The sequence below is a fragment of the Pelophylax lessonae genome (genome assembly GCF_965119305.1).
Source record: "Pelophylax lessonae genome assembly, chromosome: 10".
Lineage (NCBI taxonomy): Eukaryota > Metazoa > Chordata > Amphibia > Anura > Ranidae > Pelophylax > Pelophylax lessonae.
Window position 1 is genome coordinate 51,670,394 of NC_138777.1, and position 20,386 is coordinate 51,690,779.

The 20,386-nt window shown below is 42.1% G+C and overlaps 1 protein-coding gene across 1 annotated transcript in view; it reads right to left on the reverse strand.

Moving 5' to 3' along the window:
- Positions 1-19,548, reverse strand: part of SPON1 (spondin 1) — a 547,762-nt gene extending 528,214 nt beyond the window's left edge. Inside the window, exon 1 of the mRNA XM_082269927.1 lies at positions 19,091-19,548. Within this exon, the coding sequence (XP_082126053.1) occupies positions 19,091-19,316 (226 nt within the window). The 5' untranslated portion in view covers positions 19,317-19,548. The remainder of the gene's footprint in view (positions 1-19,090) is intronic.
- Between the last annotated feature and the right edge of the window lie 838 nt (positions 19,549-20,386).

Here is a 20,386-nt window from a genome sequence, read left to right on the forward strand (position 1 = left end):
AATGTACTGCGGTATCATGCGATTTGGTGCCTGCAAACACAATGCATTTGGGGGGCGGTTAACATTACATTGGCCTCCACGTGCAAATCACAAGTACAGTGAATTAAAACCCATCTTTACCGCACTGTGTTCTGGTGTAAACCAGCCCCTAAACTGCAAGCTCTGAAGAATCTTGTCGCCTCCTAACAATTTACAACTACGTGGTACAGTAGGGTCCAATTTAGGAAGGAGTTGATTAACCTGCAGACATGTCTTTTGGAGTGTGGGAGGAAATGAATGGAAGCCCAGGGAAAACATGCAGACTCCATACAGGTAGTGTCCTGGCTGGGATTTGAACTAAGGGCCCTAATGCTGCAAGGTAGAAGTCCTAACCATTAAGCCAATGTGCATAAACTGTGCATTTAGATTTTTTGGCTTTAAATGCTAACTCTATCTATTGGACCATCAGAAAACAAAAGGTGGAGAGGCCCCACACTGAACCCAGCAAGTGTGCAACACAGTGTAGATTATGGCTTCAGCCTAGCTCTTCCTGGCCATGCCCACTGACGCATTTCACCCCGCCAACAAGGCTTCATTATAGACCATGTTACATGGTACACATGTATTTAGGGCAGCCTTTCTCAACCTATTCAACACAGAGGAACCCTTGGAATAACTTTCTGGTCTCAGGGAACCTGCTAAAAACTACTATGTCTACAACTCATGATACATTAGTGTGATGGTCAGTGGGAAGAATTCTCCTTACACTTGTGGTCATTGGGAAAAATTACCCCCTTAAAGATACACTATATTGTTAAAAGTATTGGGACGTCTGCCTTTACACACACATTAACTTTAATGGCATCCCAGTCTTAGTCCGTAGGGTTCAATATTGAGTTGGCCCACCCTTTGCAGCTATAACAGCTTCAACTCTTCTGAGAAGGCTGTCCACAAGGTTTAGGAATGGGTCTATGGATGGGAATGTTAGACCATTCTTCCAGAAGCGCATTTATGAGGTGAGACACTGATGTTGGTCAAGAAGGCCTGGCTCGCAGTTTCCACTCTAGTTCATCCCAAAGGTGTGGAAATTGTATGGAGAGAAATGGTCCAACCAATCAATGGCACACAAAGGTGTTTTATTGGGTTTAGGTCAGGACTCTGTGCAGGCCAGTCAAGTTCCTCCAACCCAAACTCCCTCATCCATGTCTTTGTGGACCTTGCTTTGTGCACTGATTTGCAGTCACGTTGGAACAGGAAGGGGCCATCCCCAAACTGTTTCCACAAAGGTGGGAGCATGAAATTGTCCAAAATGTCTTGGTATGCTGACTCCTTAGGAGTTCCCTTTACTGGAACGAAGGGGCCGAGGCCAATCCTTGAAAAACAACCCCACACCATAATACTCCTTCTATCAAATGATTTGGACCAGTACACAAAGCAAGGTCCATAAAGACATGGATGAGCGAGTTTGGGGTGGAGGAACCTGACTGGCCTGCCCAGAGTCCTGACCTCAACCCAATAGAACACATTTGGGATGAATTAGAGCATGGTGATGATGCTGCCACCTGCCGTTGCTTTTTTTTTTCGGAGGGTGGTGCCTTTTTTTTTTCTTTATTGCCGCGCCTATCTGTATTCATCTGATCGGCACTATGTTTGCTTGTAGTCATTTGGGGCTGTAAAAATTAAGATCAATGGCCTGTTTTTAGCACCCCCACAACTGAAAGTCCAATCCTTGGTTCAGACATAGAGCTGAAGGAAGAGTCTGCAGGAGCCTGGCATTGTGCCCACGATCCACTGCTTGCAGTTGCAATGGTTTGCAGGCTGATTTGTAAAAAATAAATGCACATGTTTTTTTTTTTTTTGCTGCGAATATACAATGCAAATTAAAATTTCCTGCAATTAAAAGATAATTCCACCTTTTAGAAAAAAAAAATAATGCATTTACAGGTGGGAAAAATAATTATTTGATCCCTTGCAGATTTTGTAAGTTTGCCCACTTACAAAGAAATGAAGGGTCTATAATTTTATCATAGGTTTATTTTAACCACTTAAAGCGGAGTTCCGGGCACAGAATCGTTTTTTTTTTTTTTAATCTCCCCCTAACAATCACCCTTACACATCGATACATCCGCTAATCCTGGTTAGAATGGTGAAATAATCAGTTTGCAAGAATAAAATCTTACTTTATATAATTTCTGCTGTGCGGCGCCATCTTTGTTGTGGATTGCCGAGTCCGTTCTGGGGAAATGTCTTCCCTTCTTCCTGATTCCAGTGGGCGTAGGCCTGTGAGTCGAGCGCGAATTCTCGCGCATGCCCAGTACTATGCGATCGGCATAGTACTGGTTTCCATAGGGACGGCAATGTTACAGGAAGTTGCCGCCCCTATAAATCCACCCCCCGCCTCCCGGAAGCTCCAACAACGTGCAGGAGAGGTTTAAAAATGGCGCCGTCCGCGCTGGGCTCCGCCTAACATCGCGTCATTTCCTGTTTGGAAATAACGCGATGAGAACAGCGGTCGGCCGCCCACGTGACTGCAAAGTGCATCATGGGAGCGCCGAGGAAGAGCTCCCATGACGCATTGCGGCGCGGAAGTGACGAGGAGAGCCGAGGCGCAGGAGGGAGGAAGTGCTCTGTATACAGGTAAGTGAATAAAAAAAAAATATGGGAATATCCAATTTGGACTCAGCGGAGGGTAAGTAATACAATGCAGTATTTATTACAAAATGAATTTCGTGCCCGGAACTCCACTTTAAGCCCCGGAGGATTTGGCTGCTAAAAGACCTATCTTGAGATTCTGCACTGCATGAATTTAACGGACAATTGCGCGGTCGTGCGACGCTGTACCCCAATGAAATTTACGTCCTTTTTTTCCCACAAACAGAGCTTTCTTTTGGTGGTATTCGATCACCTGTGCAATTTTTACTTTTTGCGCTATAAACAAAAAAAGAGCGACAATTTTGAAAAAAATAACAATATTTTTCACATTTTTTTATATGAAATTCTAAAAAAAAATGTAAAAATCTAAATTTTTTAACATTTAGACCAATTTGTTTTCTGCTACATATTTTTGGTAAAAGAAATCGCAATAAGCATATTTTGATTGGTTTGCGCAAAAGTTATTGAGTTTACAAACTACGGGAAAGATTTATGTTATTTTATTGTTTTTTTTTAACTAGTAATGGCGGCGATCTGCAATTTTTTTTGCGGGACTGCGACATTGCGGCGGACAGATCGGACCCCTGACTGACATTTTTGACACTTTTGGGGGTACCAGTGACATTACTACAGTAATCAGTGCTATACATATGCACTGTTACTGCAAAAATGACACTGGCAGGGAAGGGGTTAACTGTATTGGAGAGGGAGGGGTTAAGTGTGTCCTAGGGGCGTGATTCTAACTGTAAAGGGACATGGCTATTGGTGTAAAAACAGAGATCAACGGTCCTACATAGTAGAACTGTCTGATCTTCATTTTTACACCAGGGAGAACGACAGGCGGCTTGTTTACATTAGCCGCCTGACTTTCTCCCTTCACCGGAGCGATCGTGAGTGACCGGCGGACGATCGGGTCCGCCGGTCACACGCACTGACTTGTCAGAGCGCCCGCCCGCAATTGGCTCACAAGTCAGTGACAGGCGAGTGACGTACCCCTACGTCACTCTGCCTGGCCGGGGCTGACCGCCGCAGTATTTAGTCGTGCGGCGGTCGGCAACCGGTTAAATGATAGAGACAGAAAATCAACCGAAAATCGAGGAAAAAACACAATACAAATGTTATAAACTGAGTTGCAGTTCAGTGAGTAAAATTATTATATTATTATATATAAAATATATATATTATATTACATATATGATCCCCAAGCATTATATATTATATCTCTATCATTTAAAATAAACCTATGATAAAAAAATTATAGACCCTTCATTTCTTTGTAAGTGGGCAAACATACAAAATCTGCAAGGGATCAAATAATAACTTTTCTTACTGTAAATGCATTACTATTTTTTGTTATAAAAGGTAGAATTAGCCTTTAATGATGCACAAAGCGCTGTAATCCATACCAACCAATGCAACTGTCCACAGTCAGCACAACAAATGACGATTGGTGTTTGGTCGCTGTAGATGATGGCACTTTGCTCACAGCTTCATCCTTCCTTTATAAGCCGATGCGTAAGCCGCAGGCACTTGGCTGTTAGCGGAGTAGGATCAGCTGCATCAATGTGCAGTAATTATTAATCATTGGTGTGCCATCTAGAGCTGACACCTCGTGTCTGAAACATTCACTGCCAGACCGTTCAATGTGAATGGCGCATCACTCGGAAAAAGCGACTGCTGTGTCCTCAATAACAGTCCTGTCTACCGTACATGGTTGTCACATCTAAGCTTTCTAATACCAATATTAAAGGTTCTGTCTAATGGAAGTATTATAGAGGAGGAGTAATTGAGATTTATTCAGTAAACCAGTAACCCAAATATCAGTAATCAGTTTCCTGAATAAGATTGGCAAGTGATGACTGATAATTCGTTGTGCACATCGCAGTACAGCAGCAGTGTTAGTATTAAATTCTAGCTATGTGATTGCAATTCTTTTAGAAGATCAATTGGTTTAACCACTTTACCACCGGAGGATTTTGCTGTCTTACGTCCAGGCCACTTTTTGCGATTCGGCGCTGTGCGAATTTAACTGACAATTGCGCGGTCGTGCGACACTGTACCCAAACAAAATTTACGTCCTTTTTTTCCCACAAACAGAGCTTTCTTTTGGTGGTATTTGATCACCTGTGCGATTTTTACTTTTTGCGCTATAAACAAAAAAAGAGCGTTTATTTTGAAAAAATAACAATATTTTTAACATTTTTTTATATGAAATTCCCCCCCCCCCCAAAAAAAAAAAAATGTAAAAATCTAAATTTTTTCACATTTTTGGCCAATTTGTTTTCTGCTACCTATGTTTGGTAAAAAAAAAATCACAATAAGCATATTTTGATTGGTTTGCGCAAAAGTTATTGCGTTTACTAACTAAGGGAAAGATTTCTGCCATTTTTGCTGTTTTTTTTTTTTTAACGAGTAATGGCAGCGATCTGCGATTTGCACTGTTACTGTAAAAATGACACTGGCAGGGAAGGGGTTAATTTTATTGGAGAGGGAGGGGTTAATGTATGCCTGGTGCTTACTAACATGTGTGGGGGGAGGTGACTGAGTGACACAAGGACAGATCGGATGTTCAGCTACGCTGAACCCTGCAATCTGTCACTGCCTGTCACTTAGGAGATCCGCCCGCTCTGTTTACACAAGCAGGCGGATCTCCAAACTGGATTCCCCGATGATCGGGGAAGAACAGCGGCGATCGCCACCGCTCCTCCCCTGGCCCGACTCCCGCTGTGACTGTAAACAGCGGGAGCGCGCCTCCGTCGGCGCGCGAGCGCCGCCTACAGGAGGAGGAGTCCAGTAGGTCTACGTCACTGGACGGAATCGAGCCACTTTGCTGCAGTACAGTCAACGTGACCGGTCGGCAAGTGGTTAAATGTTACGTGATTATAAATAGAGCGATGTATGCCATGCCTATGAGCCATCCAGGAGAATTATGTCATTAGAAGTACGGTATATTACAAGGTTGTAGGAAAATACATGTTCAACAGGTTCAGACTAACGCCTTGTTTCCACTGAGCGGAACGTTCGGGTCGGTACAGTTTGGAAGGGTTAGAATGGTCCGGTCCATTCAGGTGAGCGTTTCCACTGCAAGTCGGACTGCCAGGGGCCAATGCGGGGTTTACACCAAACGTGGTGTTTGTTTTGCGCTTTTGTTTGACGTGAGCATTGACGTTTTCCTGTCCGCCAATCAGTGGAATCTATTATGTGACGCCAGTAGCTCCTCCCTAACCGTACCGTACAATTTCCTATGGCCCTAGATCTGAAGGAGCATGTAGTGGGGGTGTTGGCGCTCAGAGGTTGTGCAACCAATATTACTACAGCTATATGTGTACATAGGGCACGATAACAAATTGGGGAAATGCAGAGCACAAAGGGGGATTAAAAGTCTATGTGCATGTCTCTGGAGATAAGTGACTATCTGAGAGTCCAATGGGGGGAGGGGGTCCAAGATGGTTCCAGGGGTGGATGGAGGGCACTCAGGGCAAACTGTCCGGTGGAGTGAAGTCAACTCTGCATAATAAGGATAAAAGATGGAGGGAGAGCGCCTCTGAGTGCAATGAAGGTTTAATATGACAATTAAAATGTAGTAACTCACATGGAGGTAAAACAATTAGCGTGTAGATGGGACAGGCTCCGGGAAGATGGTCCAGCTGTCAGCGGTGCTCAGCGGTGTCCCGGTCACGGCACGGGGCTCTGAAGAAAGGGCACCAGCGGCCGTTCCTTCAGAGCGCATGCGCCAGTGATGTCACTGGCTGCATGTAAGGTAAATATCTTATAAACGGTACATGTTTAGGAGATATTTACAGTACCTATAGGTAAGCCTTATCATAGGCTTACCTATAGGTACAACTTGCAGAGGAGGGTTTACTTCCTCTTTAAAGAGGACCTGTCCTGCTTATTTCTTTTACAAGGGATGTTTACAAAAAACATTTTTTTAAAGGGTCAGGGTAAAAATCAAAAATAAAAGGTAAAATAAATAGGAAAAATAAATAAATGTAAAGCACAGCGTCCCTTTGCGCACGCGCGCAGAAGCGAATGCATACGTAAGTCTCACCCACATATGTAAACAGTGTTCAAACCACACGTGTGAGGTATCGCCACGATCCTTTGAGCGAGAGCAATAATTTTAGCACTAGACCTCTTCTGTATCTCTAAACTTGTATCCTGTAGAACTGTTTAAAATGTCGCCTATGGGGATTTTCAAGTACCAAAGTTTGTCGCCATTACACGAGCGTGCGCAATTTTGAAGCATGACATGTTGGGTATCTATTTACTCAGCGTAACATTATCTTTCCCATTATAGAAAAAAATTGGACTAACTTTACTGTCTTCTTATTTTTTAATTTAAAAAAAGGGATTTTTTCCACAAAAACTGCGTTTGTAAGACTGCTGCGCAAATACGGTGTGACATAAAGTATTGCAATGATCTCCATTTCATTCTATAGGGTCTCTGCTAAAACAAATATATTGTTTGTGGGTTCTAGCAAGAAATACTGATTTTTAACTTATAAACAACAAGTGTCAGAAATAGACCTGGTCCTTAAAGCGGAGTTCCGGGCACGAAAACGTTTTTTCAATAAACATACCCCCGGGACAGTCAGGGCTAGTACATTCCACAATGGCTAGCCTCTGATCTGCAAGAAGAAATACTCACTTATAAAATTTCTTCTCCAGCGTTGCCATCTCTGTTGTGGGCAGCTGAAGCCGGCGCGATCCTCTTCTGCGTCCTCTTCCGTGTCTTCTTCTCCCAGAATGCGCCTGCACCGGCCCCTCTCGTCACTTCCGGTGCGGCGCCGCATTCCTCCACAGCTTCTGGGCATGCCCAGAAGCTGTTTAGCAGGGAATGCGGCGTCGCCCCGGAAGTGAGGAGCGGGGCCGGTGCCGTCGCATTGATTCCTGGGAGCGATGACGTTCAGCTCCCAGGAATCATTGCAAGACAGGAAGTGACGGCAGAGCCGCGGCACAGAGGGAGGAAGTGGAGAATAGGTGAGTATTTTCTATCTACAATTACAAGGTGAGTAAAAAAAAAAAAAAATATACCTAACTATCCAATTTCTTTTCAGGTGAAGAAGATCCAGCGGATGGGCACAAAATCGATTAGGTCGATTTTGTGCCCGGAACTCCGCTTTAAGTGGTTAGGATTGTACAATAGTCTTCAGATATATTTAAGAGATGTGTATTATTTACTAGTAGGTGTTACTAAAGGTGGCTTTGTCTTCACTGGTGACAAGCAATGGACAGACACTTTCTATTACCAATGGTGTAATGTTTTATAAATTGCTTGGTCATATCCTGATAATATATTGTATTTAAGATACTGAATCATGTTTTGACTTCAGTCTACATTGCTCATCACAGGGCTCTGCGTGTGTGTGGCTGGGAGTGTGGAATGGAGAGTGCCAGCACAGGTTAGTACAGTGCTGTATCCTGGCCTAGGCCAACAAGGCCCAGGCCTAGGGCGGCACTTTGCAGGGGGGCAGCAAAAAAATATTTCATTATTTGTATAATGTCTATGGACTTCCTATTTATTATACAAACAAGTGAAATAATCCTATAATTACAATTAGTGGCAGCAAACACAAATCCAAATATCTTAAGAGTAATCTTACTTAACCCGTGACATGAGGCTGTACTAATGGGCACTGATGAGGCCACACTGATATGCTGCACTGACGCGCAGTAAAGAGGCGGCACTGATAACGCTGCACTGATGAGGCTGAATGTGTGGGAACTGATGAAGCTATGCTGATGGGCACTGATAGACTGTGGTTATGGTCTGTGGTTTACAGATGACAGGGTGGGTCATAAACAGGAAGGGGTGTGGTCTTTACAGGAAAGGGTGGGTCATATTTAAATTAGGGGGTGCACAAGTTTAGTCAGGCCTAGGGCAGCACAAAACCTAAATACACCACTGGGTTAGTATAGAAGTAATATAGGGAGTACATCCTTAATGATAGACTTGTTGTAAGTCAGGTTGTAGTATCCCTTCAGAAGCTCTGAGAGCTGATTGGAGGGACGGGACACATCCCCTTCACACAGGAACAAAGCTGAGGCTGTCAATCACAGGCTGTGTGCTGGAGCTCCCTCCCCTGTCAACTTTTATCTTTTAGTGTCAGGAAAACTAGTCAGAAGGGATAGCAGAGAAGCAAAGCAAAAGACAGAAATGACACAAAGGCTCTGGATTTTGGTTAGTACACACTATAGAGGGATATGCTTTGTTCATATTTCATGCCTGAGGTTTACAGCCACTTTAACCACTTAAAGCGGAGTTCCACCCAAAAGTGGAACTTCTGCTCATTTGTTTCCTCCCCCCCTCCGGTGCCACATTTGGCACCTTTCAGGGGGGGGGGGGGGGAGGGTACCTGTTTCTGACAGGTACTCTTACCCACTTCCGGGAGACGGCGCCGTCCCTTAGAAGTTTGGCCCCCTCCTCCTTCCCCCGCCCCCGAGCCAATAGGAATGCGCAGCGCGCTTCGCGCATCTGCAGTAGGGACCTGCCCGTGAAGCCGCAAGGCTTCACTGCCGGGTTCCATTACCGGCAATGGCGGTGGAAGCACCCGACAGCAAGTGGAAACATCGGCTGCGGTGCTGATATCGCTGGACTCCAGGACAGGTAAGTGTCCTAATATTAAAAGTCAGCAGCTACAGTATTAGGAGGGGGAGGCGGAACTCCGCTTTAAGGACCAGAAGGTTTTACCCCCTTAATGACCAGGCCATTTTTTGCGATACGGCACAGCGTTATTTAAACTAACAATTGCGCAGTCGTGCAACGTTGTACCCAAATAAAATTGATGTCCTTTTTTCCCCACAAATAGAGCTTTCTTTTGGTGGTATTTGATCACCTCTGCGATTTTTATTTTTTGCGCTATAAACAAAAAAAGAGCGACAATTCTGAAAAAATCCCTCTGCTATAAAACACAGCCAATAAAAAAAAATCTAATTTTTTCATCATTTTTGGCCAATATACATTCTGCTACATGTTTTTGGTAAAATAAAATCCCAATAAGTGTATATTGATTGGTTTGAGCAAAAGTTATCACATCTACTAACTACAGGAAAGATTTATGTAATTTTTTTTTGTTTTTTTACTAGTAATGGCGGTGATCTGCGATTTTTTGCCGGACTGCGTCATTGTGGCAGACAGATCGGGCCCCTAACTGACATTTTTGGGGGGACCAGTGACATTACTACAGTAATCAGTGCTAAAAATATGCACTGTTACTGGAATAATGACCTGGCAGGGAAGGGGTTAACCCTGTGGGTGATCAAGCAATTAAATGTGAGCCTAGGGGAGTTATTCTAACTGTATGGGGGATGGGCTTGTGAAATGACCATAGAGACATGTGTTCCTATATAGAAGGATCACAGGAGCTCTGTGATCATTTCAAGGAGAAGAACAGTCAGCTGTGTTTACAACAGCTGACCATTCTTCTTTCTTAGCGGGGAGCGATCGCGGGTGTCAGGCGGCTATTGGAGCCGCCTGACCCGTGCATTGGCTTCCCCTCTGCCGAGTGGGGGCGGGAGCGCGCCGCCGGCGGCTCGCGCTCGCCCCCTAGCTTCCTGCGTGCGACCGACGTAGGTCTACATTGGTTTGCACAGGAGAGCCACCCTGCCGCGGGTGGTCGGGAAGTGGTTTAAATAAAGGAAACTAATGCAGCCACCACATCTAAGGATTGGTACATTGTAAAAACTATCATATTTTGTTCTTGGATTTAGATACACTTTATCTATATAAACCCCTATGGAATGTTATATAAACCCCTATGGAATGTTATATAACCCCCTATGGAATGTTATATAACCCCCTATGGAATGTTATATAGACCCTTATGGAATGTTATATAAACCCCTGTGGAAGTGTTATATAGACCATTATGGAAATGTTATATAAACCCCTATGGAAGTGTTATATAGACCCCTATGGAAGTGTTATATAGACCCTTATGGAAGTGCTATATAACCCCCTATGGAATGTTATATAGACCCTTATGGAAGTGTTATATACACCCCTATAGAATGTTATATAAACTCCTATGGAAGTGTTATATAGTCCCTTATGGAAGTGTTATATACACCCCCTATAGAATGTTATATAAACCTCTATGGAAGTGTTATATAGACCCTTATGGAAGTGTTATATACACCCCTATAGAATGTTATATAAACCCCTATGGAATGTTATATAGACCCCTATGGAAGTGTTATATAAACACCTTATGGAATGTTATATAGACCCCTATGGAATGTTATATAGACCCCTATGGAAGTGTTATATAAACCCCTATGGAAGTGTTATATAAACCCCTATGGAAGTGTTATATAAAACCCCATAGAAGTGTTATATAAACCCCTATGGAATGTTATATAGACCCCTATGCAAGAGTTGATATGTCCATGAAGGAAGGAAGATAAAGCAAATCATTGGCAGGGACAGTCTGATACAGTGAGGGACCGGAGCGACCTCCAACCCCGTGTCCAGGGACCGGGTAACACCGCGCTTCCATCATGACAGTTATTAAATTGGCTCGGAGGTTTTCTCGGCATTGAAATACCGCAGGGATCTGATTGCAAAGTTCCGTGTTGAAAATCCGACAGGGACAATGCCGGTGGCCAACATTTCCAGGGATGCGTCTTCAAAACTTGGGAGCGTTCCTGGAAATCAGAGAGCTGGGAACTCTGATAAAGAGAATCATCAGTATAGCGCTGCCAGCGGTCCCTGATTTAAAGAGACAGCGTCAGCTTTTATAGATACGGCCCTGGAACGTTTTGTGTCCCGGACTTGTTTTATATCAATCAGCTGTGCTATAAATTCCTCCCTTCCTGAGCTGCAGACATTTCTTGGCATCTACCAATAATCATTTAAATCCCACAAGCAAACATTTATTATGTTACATTATATTATGTTGTTTATATTATATTATGTATATATGATTGTGATATATATATATATATATATAATGTATACAGTATATTACATTATATTATGTTTTTTATATTATATTATGTATATATTATGCATATGTTATGATGTATATTATGTATATATATATATATATATATATATATATATATATATATATATATATATATATATATATATATACTGTATATGTTATGTATATTACATTATATTATGTTATGTTATAGCTTACCAATTCTTAGATGGGGTGGCTGCATTCTTCTATTTTCATCTGGTGATCCAGTGATCAAACCAGAAAGTCTGTTGTTTTTGAAAAGCATAAGCTCTCCAGCAGAATGCATGTTTACATGGATGGGACAAACCACTTAACACTGGCAGGGGTGCCTAAAATTGGCAGATTTTTTTTTATTTATGTATGTAAAACCTTTATCCCAAAGGGGGGGAAAAAAAACGGTTTGCTATAACTTTTTATAAAGCGTAAGCTGGCATTTGGGTTTTAACCACTTCTGGACCGGAAGGATTTGCCCCCTTAATGACCAGGCCATATTTTGCGATTTGGCACTGCGTTACTTTAACGGACAATTGCGCGGTCGTGCGACGCTGTACCCAAAAGAAAATGTATGTCCTTTTTTTCCCACAAATAGAGCTTTCTTTTGGTGGCATTTGATCACCTCTGCGATTTTTATTTATTGTGCAAACAAAAAAAAAACATTTTTCACATCCATATATAACACTCCCCCCCCCCCCCAAAAAAAAAAATGTATCACATTTTTTCATCCTTTTAGGACAATTTGTATTCTGATTTTTGATAAAATATATAAAAAAATATTGAATCTTAGGTGAAAGCATTTATAAACAGTAATCTTATAGAAAGCCTCCCCATGTCTCTATATCAGTAATGAGCATCTTGAGTTAGGAGATCAGCCACAACGCGGATGTGTGACTCTTGGGTAGGTGAGTGAATCTTAGGTGAAAATGTTTAGAAAACAGGTTTAGGTTTATTAGAAAACATGATTAAGTTTATAATTCTGTACATAGCCTCCAGAGGTCTCTAAGATAGCATTGTTCATCATGAGATGAGAGATCAGCAGCAAAGTGAATGTGTAAATTGTGGGTGAAAATTGAGTGAATGATGGTGCTATATAAATATGTGTAATAAAAATTGGACAAAACATTTAAAGGTATACCCTTAACTTTAAAAACCTGTATATAGCCTCCATAAATATGTGATACAGTATTGTGCGTCATGAGTTTATCAGTTCAGCAGCAAAGTGAATATGTGGATCTTGGGTGAAAGTTGAGGGAATTTGGGGTGAAAATATTTATAAATAGACCGCTAAGTTTGTAATTCTGTGCATAGCCTTCACAGGTCTGTGTAACATTATTGTGCATCGTGGGTTAAGAGATCAACAGCAATGTGGATGTGTTCTCTCTTGGGTGAAAGTTAAGTGAACCTGGGGTGAAAGTTGAGTAAAGCTTGGGTGAATTTTTTTTTTTTTTGTTTTAATGTAGAACATATGTTTATAATTCTGTACATAGCCTCCAGAGGTCTCTAAGATAGCATTGTTCATCATGAGTTAAGAGATCACCAGCAAAGTGAATGTGTAAATTGTGGGTGAAAGCTGAGTGAATGATGGTGCTATATAAATATGTGTAATAAAAATTGGACAAAACATTTAAAGGTATACCCTTAACTTTAAATGGCTGTACACAGCCTCCACAGATATGTAAGACACCATAGTGCATCATGAGTGTAGCAGTTTAGCAGCAAAGTGAATGTGTGCATCTTAGGTGAAAGTTGAGAGAATTTGGGGTGAAAATATTTATAAATAGACCGCTAAGTTTGTAATTCTGTGCATAGCCTTCACAGGTCTGTGTAACATTATTGTGCATCATGAGTTAAGAGATCAACAGCAATGTGGATGTGTTCACTCTTGGGTGAAAGTTAAGTGAACCTTGGGTGAAAGTTGAGTAAACCTTGGGTGAATTGTTTTTTTTTTTTTTTTAATGTAGACCATATGTTTATAATTCTGTACATAGCCTCCAGAGGTCTCAAAGATAGCATTGTTCATCATGAGTTAAGAGATCAGCAGCAATGTGAATGTGTAAATTGTGGGTGAAAGTTGAGTGAATGATGGTGCTATATAAATATCTGTAATAATGCACCATGAGTGTAGCAGTTCAGCAGCAAAGTTAATGTGTGGATCTTGGGTGAAAGTTGATTGAATAAAATTGACCCCTTAAGCTTAGTTTTCCTTACATTGCCTCCATGGGTCTCTATTCCACTATTGTGAATCATGAGCAGCAAAGTGGACGTGTAAATCTTGGATGAAATTTGAGTGAATCTTGAGTGAAGACATTTATTTTTGGACCTCTGTCCTCCATAGGTCTCTAGGACACTATAGTGCATCATGGGTGTAGCAGCTCATCAGCAAACTGGACATGTTAGTCTTGGGTTAATGTTGAGTGAATCTTGGGTGATGACATTTATAACTAACCCCCCTTATATTTATAAATCTGTACATAGCCTATGTAGTTCTATTTTGCATGTCTGAGTCGTGGGTGAAAGTTGACTGAATAAGACCCCCTAAGTTTAGATTCCTTATATTGGTCTTTAGGACACTAGTGTGAATCAGGAGTTAGGCAGCTGAGCAGCAAAGTGGATGTGTGAGTCTTCAGTGAAAGTTGAGTGAATCTTTGGTGAAGACATTTATAAATAGACCCCAAGGTTACATAACCTCTATAGGTCTCTAGGAGACAACTGTGAGTCAAGAGTTTGGCAGCTCAGCTCAGTGGACATGCGAGTCTTGGGTGAAAGTTGAATGAATCTTGGGTGAAAACATTTATAACTAGATACCTAAGTTTACAATTTCTTACATAGCCTTAATGGGTCTCTAGGGCGCTATTGTGAATCAGGAGTTTAGCAACTCAGCTACAAAGTTGATATGTGAGTCTTGGGGGAAAGCTGGGTGAAAGAGTGAATCGTGGGTGATGACATTTATTATTAGACCCCTAAGATAATAATTCTGTACAAAGCCTCATGAGATCTCTAGGACATTATTGTGAATCATGAGTTAAGGAGCTCAGCAGAAAAGTGGACATGTGAGTCTTGGGTGAAAGTTGAGTGAATCTTTGGTGAAGACATTTATATAGAGACCCCCAAAGTTTATAATTCTGTACATACCTTCTATAGGTCTCTATGACACTATTGTGAATCATGAGATTATCAGCTTAGCAGCATAGCAGCCAAGTGGATGTGTGGGTCTTGGGTGAAAGTTGAGTGAATATAATATACCCTTAAGTTTAGATTTCCTTACACAGCCACCATAGATCTCCATAGGTCTCCATAGATCTCTATTGGTCTCCATAGGTCTCTATTGGTCTCCATAGATATCCATAGGTTTCTATAGGTCTCTATAGATATCCATGGGTCTCTATAGGTCTCCATATATCTCCATAGGTCTCCATGGGTCTCTATAGGTCCCCATAGATATCCATAGGTCTCTATAGATCTCCATGGGTCTCTATAGGTCTCCATAGATCTCCATGGGTCTCTATAGGTCTCCATAGGTCTCTATAGATCTCCATAGATCTCCATAGGTCTCTATTGGTCTCCACAGATCTCCATAGGTCTCCATGGGTCTCTATAGGTCCCCATAGGTCTCTATAGATCTCCATAGGTCTCCATACATCTCCATAGATCTCTATAGGTCTCCATAGATCTCCATAGGTCTCCATAGATCTCCATGGGTCTCCGTAGATCTCCATAGGTCTCTATTGGTCTCCACAGATCTCCATAGGTCTCCATAGGTCTCTAGGACGCTATTGTGAATCATGAGAGTTGAGTGAATCTTGGGTGATGACATTTAATTATTTAACCCCTATGTTAATAATTCTGTACAAAACCTCTGCAGATCAGGACACTACAGTGAATCAGGAGTTAAGCAGCTCAGCAGCAAACTGGTTGGGTGTGTCTTTGGTGAAAGTGGAGGGAATCTTGAGGGAAGACATTTATAAGTAGACCCCACAGTTTATAATTCTGTACAAAACCTATATAGATCTCTAGGACACTATAGTGAATTGTGAGTTTGGCAACTTAGCAGCCTAGTGGATGTGTGTGTCCTGGGTGAAAGTGGAGTGAATCTTGAGTGATGACATTTATAAGTAGACCCCCAAAGTTTATAATTCTGTACCAAACCTATCCACAAAAACCTGTACCGAATCCGCAGGTCTCTAAGACACTACTGTAAGTTAAGTTGTTCAGCAGAGAAGGGTCCCTGGAAAGTATAAGGTCTGATCCCTGACTTTAAGAGGATTTTCCCAGGTGAAAGTGGAGTGAATCTTGAGTGAAGGCATTTATAAGTAGACCCCCAAAGTTTATAATTCTGTACAAAACCTATATAGGTCTCTAGGACACTACAGTGAATGGTGAGATTGGCAACTCAGCAGCATAGTGGATGTGTGAGTCTTGGGTGAAAGTGGGTTGAATCTTGGGTGAAAACATTTAAAACTAGACCCCTGCTTTTAAATAGCTGCATATAGCCTTCACAGGTCTCTAAGACACTATTGTAAGTTAGGCTGCTCAGCAGAGAAGGGTCCCTGGAAAGTAATACGTCTAATCCCTGACTTTAGGAGGATTTTCCCAGGTGAAAGTGGAGTGAATCTTGAGTGAAGACATTTATAAGTAGACCCCAAAGTTTATAATTCTGCAGAAAACCTATAAAGGGCTCTAGGACACTACAGTGAATGGTGAGTTTGACAAACTAGCAGCACAGTGGATGTGTGAATCTTGGGTGAAAATTGAGTGAATATAAAAGACCCTTAAGTTTAGATTTCCTTACAGAGCCACCATAGATCTCCATAAGTCTCCATAGGTCTCCATAGATCTCTATAGGTCTCCATGGGTCTCTATATGTCTCTATAGGTCTCTAGGACACTATTGTGAATCATAAGAGTTGAGTGAATCTTGGGTGAAGACATTTAATTATTTAACCCCTATGTTAATATTTCTGTACAAAACCTCTGCAGATCAGGACACTACAGTGAACCAGGAGTTAAGCAGCTCAGCAGCAAACTGGTTGTGTGAGTCTTGGGTGAAAGTGGAGTGAATGTTGGATGAAGACCTTTATAAGTAGACCCCAAAGTTTATAATTCTGTACAAAACCTATATAGGTCTCTAGGACACTACAGTGAATGGTGAGTTTGGCAACTTAGCAGCATACTGGATATGTGAGTCTTGGGTGAAAGTGGGGTGAATCTTGGGTAAAAACATTTATAACTATACCCCTGCTTTTAAAATGCTGCATATAGCCTTCACAAGTCTCCAAGACACTATTGTAAATTAAGCTGCTCTGCATAGAAGTGTCCCTAGAAAGTAGAATGTCTAATCCCCGACTTTAGGAGGATTTCCCAGGTGAAAGTGGAGTGAATCTTGGGTGAAGGCATTTATAAGTAGACCCACAAAGTTTATAATTCTGCACAAAACCTATAAGGGGGTCTAGGACACTACAGTGAATGGTGAGTTTGGTAACTCAGCAGCATAGTGGATGTGTGGGTCTTGAGTGAAAGTTGAGTGAATCTTGGGAAAAGATTTTTTTAAGTAGACCCCCAAAGTTTATAATTCTGTACAAAACCTATATAGGTCTCTAGGACACTATAGTGAATGGTGAGTTTGGCAACATAGCAGCATAGTGGATGTGTGAGTCTTGGGTGAAAGTGGAGTGAATCTTGGGTGAAAACATTTAAAACTAGACCCCTGCGTTTAAAATGCTGCATATAGCCTTCACAAGTCTCCAAGACACTATTGTAAGTTAAGCTGCTCTGCATAGAAGTGTCCTGGAAAGTAGTACATCTAATCCCCGACTTTAGGAGGATTTTCCCAGGTGAAAGTGGACTGAATCTTGGGTGAAAACATTTAAAACTAGACCCCTGCTTTTATAATGCTGCACATAGCCTCCACAGGTCTCTAAGACACTATTGTAAATTAAGCTGCTCAGCAGAGAAGTGTCCCTGGAAAGTAAAAGGTCTAATCCCCGACTTCAGGAGGATCTTCCCAGGTGAAAGTGGAGTGAATCTTGGGTGAAAACATTTATAACTAGACCCCTGCTTTTATAATCTTGTACATAGCCTCCACGGGTCTCTAAGACACTATTTTAAATTAAGCTGCTCAGCAGAGAAGTGTCCCTGGAAAGTAGTATGTCTAATCCCTGACTTTAGGATTATTTTCTTAGGTGAAAGTGGAGTGAATCTTGGGTAAAAACATTTATAACTAGACCCCTGCTTTTATAATGCTGCACATAGCCTCCACGGGTCTCTAAGACGCTATTGTATGTTAAGCTGCTCAGCAGAGATGTGTCCCTGGAAAGTAATAGGTCTAATCCCTGACTTTAGGAGGATTTTCCCAGGTGAAAGTGGAGTGAATGTTGGGTGAAGGCATTTATAAGTAGACCCTCAAAGTTTATAATTCTGCAAAAAACCTATAAGGGGGTCTAGGACACTACAGTGAATGGTGAGTTTGGTAACTCAGCAGAATAGTGGATGTGTGGGTCTTGAGTGAAAGTTGAGTGAATCTTGGGAGAAGATTTTTTTAAGTAGACCCCCAAAGTTTATAATTCTGTACAAAACCTATATAGGTCTCTAGGACACTATAGTGAATGGTGAGTTTGGCAACATAGCAGCATAGTGGATGTGTGAGTCTTGGGTGAAAGTGGAGTGAATCTTGGGTGAAAACATTTAAAACTAGACCCCTGCGTTTAAAATGCTGCATATAGCCTTCACAAGTCTCCAAGACACTATTGTAAATTAAGCTGATCTGCATAGAAGTGTCCCTGGAAAGTAGTACATCTAATCCCCGACTTTAGGAGGATTTTCCCAGGTGAAAGTGGAGTGAATCTTGGGTGAAAACATTTATAACTAGACCCCTGCTTTTATAATGCTGCACATAGCCTCCACAGGTCTCTAAACACTATTGTAAATTAAGCTGCTCAGCAGAGAAGTGTCCCTGGAAAGTAGTACATCTAATCCCCGACTTTAGGAGGATTTTCCCAGGTGAAAGTGGACTGAATCTTGGGTGAAAACATTTAAAACTAGACCCCTGCTTTTATAATGCTGCACATAGCCTCCACAGGTCTCTAAAACACTATTGTAAATTAGGCTGCTCAGCAGAGAAGTGTCCCTGGAAAGTAAAAGGTCTAATCCCCGACAACAGGAGGATCTTCCCAGGTGAAAGTGGAGTGAATCTTGGGTGAAAACATGTATAACTAGACCCCTGCTTTTATAATGCTGCACATAGCCTCCACAGGTCTCTAAGACACTATTGTAAGTTAAGCTGCTCAGCAGAGAAGTGTCCCTGGAAAGTAATATGTCTAATCCCTGACTTTAGGAGGATCTTCCTAGGCATGGCTTTGACATTTCAGACCTTCACATACACAATCAGATCAGAATTGCATGCAGAGCGGACAGCACACTGATACAGTTGTAGGTGTGATTGTGCACAGAAAGACTAGGCGACCCCCCCAATAGAGTGGTGACCCCTCCACTTACCCCTATAAGTAGTGCCCGGCTTGTAGAATTCGGGATCCCCTTCCACTCTCAGGCTGAATTCATGGTACCCTTCTTTCCGAGTACTTCCCTGAGCTCTGAGAATCCGGCTACAATATCCTTCCGATTTCACCGCTTTCTCTACAGTTTCATCTGTAAATCCTGAGACCACCGACAGACAAGTCACCGCTACATAGGAAAGGTACAGAGGATCTCTTAGCAGTCCCATTGCAAATTAGAAAGAAGAAGAAGAAGAAGGAGAAGGGGGGAAGAGGGGTGCAGGGAGCTGCCGCTGGGAAGCTCTAATCTCTGCCAGTTCCTAACTGGAGTGCTGTTTTCCTTCAGTGGATGTGATTAGCAGCCCTGTAATGTTTACTTAGCCCAGCAGAATTCACAGGCTTTGGTGAAATAGCAGAGCGCTGCCTGGAGGAGCAGCTCGTCTCCTAGACATCCAGCCAAGCTGTGTGACTGTGTGCTAACACTGACAATTCATCATCCCCCCCAATTCTACAATACTCCACCATTCTACAATACACCACCATGCTTCATTCTACAATACTCCACCATGCTGCATTCTACAATACTCCACCATGCTTCATTCTACAATACTCCACCATGCTCCATTCTACAATACTCCACCATGCTCCATTCTACAATACTCCACCATGCTTCATTCTACAATACTCCACCATGCTTCATTCTACAATACTCCACCATGCTCCTTTCTACAATACTCCACCATGCTCCATTCTACAATACTCCACCATTCTACAATACTCCACCATGCTTCATTCTACAATACTCCACCATGCTTCATTCTACAATACTCCACCATGCTTCATTCTACAATACTCCACCATGCTCCATTCTACAATACTCCACCATGCTCCATTCTACAATACTCCACCATGCTCCATTCTACAATACTCCACCATGCTTCATTCTACAATACTCCACCATGCTCCATTCTACAATACTCCACCATGCTCCATTCTACAATACTCCACCATGCTTCATTCTACAATACTCCACCATGCTCCATTCTACAATACTCCACCATGCTCCATTCTACAATACTCCACCATGCTCCATTCTACAATACTCCACCATGCTTCATTCTACAATACTCCACCATGCTCCATTCTACAATACTCCACCATGCTTCATTCTACAATACTCCACCATGCTCTATTCTACAATACTCCACCATGCTCCATTCTACAATACTCCACCATGCTTCATTCTACAATACTCCACCATGCTTCATTCTACAATACTCCACCATGTTCCATTCTACAA